We start from the raw sequence: 4,361 nt of genomic DNA, 5'->3' as shown, positions 1-4,361 counted from the left end.
CTAGCATTAATTATACAACACGCCACAGCATTTACGATTCAATTTCAGGATTACCAGACACAAAGCAACAAACTACAGTAAAAAAGCGACAAAAATATTCCGCGGTCAGGGGTCCTTTAAGAGCTGTGCACCAAAAGAGAATGTGCAAGGGGTGCCATGCTAAGCACAGAAGTGCTGACACAACTGTTCTAGAAGGGCTGCGTCCTTGTCAATCCTGGTAAACGCCACTGCCAAGGTACCTGGCCAGCACTGCTGGAAAAGTAGCGGGTGAACAACTTTCTTGAAGCAGCTGCATCGCCATCATAATTTCGTGCCCGTGTTGGAGCAAGAGAAAACAAACAGCTGTCTGGCACTTGTTGCATACCTTGCCGCCAGCACCCTCCAACAACATTTCCAAAGCTGTCTTCCCTGTCCGGGAATTGGTGGGCGTGTGGATTGTGCAGTGTAAGGAAGTTGTGGAGGACACAGGCGGCCTTCGACACGAAATCAACATTCTTAGAGTGAAGGTTGATTGTGCGAAGGAGTATTCTCCACCTGGCTGCGGTGATGCCGAAGGCGTTTTCTGCACAGCGCCTGCGGACAAAAAAGAAAAACAGTGCAGCAGTGAATTCAGAAGCAACACACAATGGCACCTAAGAGACCAATCGGAAGAACTCGCTCGACAAAGGAAGTGGTGTGGCAATGCTTGAAAAGCCAAGCAGTTGTGACAGTCAGCCACTTGTCGAAACGTTGGCTCCAGCAACACCCCTTTTTCTAGGATTGTTTATCTTTCCCCTAAGTGGTTGTTTAAATGGTGAAATATAAACACTAAAAAATATGTGCACAGTATGTCTACTTCCATGTGACATGGCAGCCACTTGATAGTGCTTCGTTTTCAGTTAGCAATGTAAGCATTATATGAAATAGTGGAGATACAGCATTTCAGAGCTCTGACGTGCTTATAGTACCTATTGCAGCACTTGCTGATGTACTGCCACAAGATCACCTCCACTATCGGGTGTCATAGCAACAGTCTACAAATGAACTCTTTGCACAAGAAGAACATGTGATAAAAGCATTAAAGCCATGCTTTCCCACAAGCTTTATGGATGTGATCACAGGCTAGCAGCTACTCGTACAGCTGCTGAACAGAGCACTGGATGAGCAAATTGAAAGGACACACGATAAACTGTTTCCTATAGTTTCCGTCATCATCTGTTGTGCAATGCATGCCTTGCCAATTGTCACGAAGCAGTCTGGCAGTGAAGTTATCGATGATCTAGTTGACTTTCGGGTAGAAACTGGAGATACTCATCTTTAGGAACACTTCGCTTCTTGTGCCGGCAATGCTAAGCACACACCAGTCTGAATACAAAACGAAATCATCACAATCTGTGATGACATCCTGAGAGAGTAAATAGGGACCGAAGCTAACACAGCATTTGCTTTTTCCATCCTCGCGGACGAAAGTGCACATATCACAGGAACAGAGCCAAGGTTTATAGGCAATCACTTCATTGACAACACGGAAACGGGTGTCTGCATTCGAGAGCAGTTGGTGCCATTTGTACAGCTGGAACAACTGAACTTCGCTTGCATCGCTGCTACAATCTTGGAAGTTTATAACTAATGCCGGGCCGATTGTTTCGAACCTTGTTAGACAGTGCTACGATGGATGCTCTACAGTGGCTCGAAAAGAAGCTTGAGTGAATAGAATAATACAGAAGGTTCTTCCAAATGCACTACTCTTCCACTACACGAGCCACAAATTTGATGATGTGATCAAAGATTTCATTGAGGTCTCTGAAATTCAAAACACTACAGGGGTCATCAAGCAAACCATAACCCTTTTCCATGAGAGAGTGCTCCGAAAGAAATTAGTGCCCAACCGATGGCATTGCGAAACAAGGTGGTCTGCAAAATGCAAGTCAATTAGGATCCTTGCTCAGCATTGTGTGGCCATAGTCGAAGCACTTGAGGAGCTCACGTCAATGGAATCAATCTCAAAGGCTGCAACTAGACGAGCTTTTATGATGAGTGTGTACTGAGAGCATGTAATGAAACACAACAGTGACTTTATCACCCGTGTCATCACACAATTTCCCCAGCGAAACACTTGGTGTCTGCAGCTGCTAAACAAGAAAGACTGACTGACTGTAGTGACATGTTGGCAACATATTGTGCTATGTGCTGGTGATCACTTTGCACGAGTCAAGAACCCAACACATCGAGACTGATCACCGTTTTTCACGAAGTAACAGTAACCTTTCACGTTCGCTTATTAAATTAATTATTTTAGCATTAGCATACTGCAGTGTATCTTCTACAAGCCTGTTATTACTTTGCCATTTGTAATTTTTGTTTCATGTGTGCAGGTTAGACTACAAATAGTGCCTGTTTCGTGCTAACCTACCGCACCTGCACCCCTCCCCACTGCAAAATGTTCTGTGGACGCCCTTGGTTGACAAAGATCCACAGGTTATGCATATCATGTTCAATTGGGTGTGAAGGGTTTTTTGGCGAAGACAGTGAATGATCACATGAGGTCACCAAATTAGAGAAAGAATTTCATACTACACCTTGCTCGGCTGAGCCTGTAGTTGAAGATCCTCTTGCCATCGTCAAGTGGTTTTGCGGGGTACGGTCGCATAAAATCTTTCCTCAACTGGAATGCCTCGTCTCCCACAAAGACGTATGGCACATTTGTTGATGTGCCTGGCAGGCTGCCAAGTGGTGGAATATCCAGGCAACCATCAGTTAGGTCACGGCCGAAGTCCGACTCCTTGAAGATGTCTCCATCGGTTTGGCGGCCTTCCGCACCGACGTCTACAAGCACGTACTTGCACTCACTGTCCATTACAGCCATGAGCACTATGGAAAATGTGCACTGAAAGAACATACACGACAAATAAAATCAAGACCATGACCTATCTGTACAGCCAAAATGAATGCAACAGTACTACCATTTCTATCGAGGTTAACGTTTCATTTATTGTGCAGTATATATCACGTAACCATTTACCTGAAGAGAGGCAGTCAATGTGGTGATTTACTGCACTAAGGTTACAGGCTGCACCAAGTTAGGAAAGACGCATGGTACGAAGAAGATAACACCAGTTGTGTCTTCTTCGTACCATGTGTCGTCTCTAGCTTTGTGTACCCTGTAATTTTACCACAGTTTAGCAATCATCCAAAAACAACTAGCATAGGTTGGCAAACTCACTCAGACTCAGATCGGGCCGCGAGTCTGAGTGAGTCCGGATGAGTAATATCTTGGTGTGTTTGAGTCCGAGTCCGGTTGAGGAAAAGTTGTGAGTCTGAGTGAGTCTGATTGAGGAAAATATTGGTGAGTCCGAGTCCGAGTGAGCCCTAAGCGTAAAATATATTTCTTGAGTGAGTCTGAGTGAGCTCCACCTTTTATTGCCCAACTATGGTCCTATATACTTATCTTCAGCATTACTATCAGCCCTATATCGGCTTACGTGCATACTCAAGTCAATTCACATATATCTCAGTGCACTGTTCGTGCGCCACCTCAATATGTGTTCATCAGAAACGCGAGTTAGGGGGGGGGGGCAGGGTGCGATCCGCTCCCCACCCCCCCCGCAAGCTCTTTCACGCGAAGTTCTTGATAAAAACATATCGTGAGTCGCGTATTTCAAGAAAATGCCCTTACTGCATTGAAGCCACTGATAACTCGTATTTGAAGATTCAAGATCAAAAGGTGTATAATAGAGCACCAATCATGTGATATATTCATTAAAGGACATTGACACAATGACCGAAAAATCTAATTTTACACAAACGGACTCATGATTCGACTTTGACTCACTCAGATGAGGCCGTGAGTCTGAGTCTGAGTGAGTCCGGTGGAGTAATATGCTGATGAGTTTTAGTCAGAGTGAGTCCAGTTGAGAAAGAGTTCAATGAGTCCGGTTGAGAAAAAGTTTAGCGAGTCTGAGTGCGAGTGAGTCTGGTTGAGGAAAATTTTGGTGAGCGAGTCCAAGTGAGCCCTCAGAGCAATATATATTTCTTGAGTGAGTCCAAGTCAGCTCCAAATTTTTGACGAGCTACGCAACTAGACCAATACCGTATTTAGCCAACGTGGTGATGGCACAGGCTATGTTATAAATCCAAGGGCAATGTGCGAAAAGCTATTTGCAGTTAATAATGATCCTTTGCCATCCCTGGCCACACTTCCAATCTCTTCATAGCTACTACGTCACTCTGACTATCAGTTATCTGTCCTCAGCATGACCTGCTGAGGTCCAATTTTCTATCTCTTAATTTAAGCTGGGATATTGGTTATTTCAGTTTTCCGATCAACTCGGCTATCTTCCGATCTCTTTATGTTGAACTTGTCAGCTTCAGAATTTCTCTCA

The 4,361-nt window shown here is 44.6% G+C and overlaps 1 protein-coding gene across 1 annotated transcript; it reads right to left on the bottom strand.

The window, feature by feature from the left end:
• Positions 1–188: 188 nt before the first annotated feature.
• LOC119394987 (uncharacterized) lies at positions 189–2,967 on the bottom strand. The gene is made up of 2 exons (XM_037662283.2): positions 2,559–2,967; positions 189–573 (listed from the first exon to the last, which is right to left on the bottom strand). The coding sequence occupies exons 1-2, from the start codon at positions 2,876–2,878 to the stop codon at positions 189–191; spliced, it is 705 nt and encodes a 234-aa protein (XP_037518211.1). The 5' UTR covers positions 2,879–2,967.
• Positions 2,968–4,361: the final 1,394 nt, after the last annotated feature.

The sequence above is a fragment of the Rhipicephalus sanguineus genome, chromosome 5 (genome assembly GCF_013339695.2).
Source record: "Rhipicephalus sanguineus isolate Rsan-2018 chromosome 5, BIME_Rsan_1.4, whole genome shotgun sequence".
Lineage (NCBI taxonomy): Eukaryota > Metazoa > Arthropoda > Arachnida > Ixodida > Ixodidae > Rhipicephalus > Rhipicephalus sanguineus.
Note: the sequence above shows the minus strand (reverse complement) of the source record. Positions and strands in the feature narration are given on the sequence as shown.

Coding starts and splice junctions, on each gene's coding strand:
- LOC119394987 (XM_037662283.2), bottom strand. CDS start 2,878: ATGTTCTTTCAGTGCACATTTTCCATAGTGCTCATGGCTGTAATGGAC. Junction 574..2,558: donor TACAGGCTCAGCCGAGCAAG/GTGTAGTATGAA, acceptor TTTTGTCCGCAG/GCGCTGTGCAGAAAACGCCT.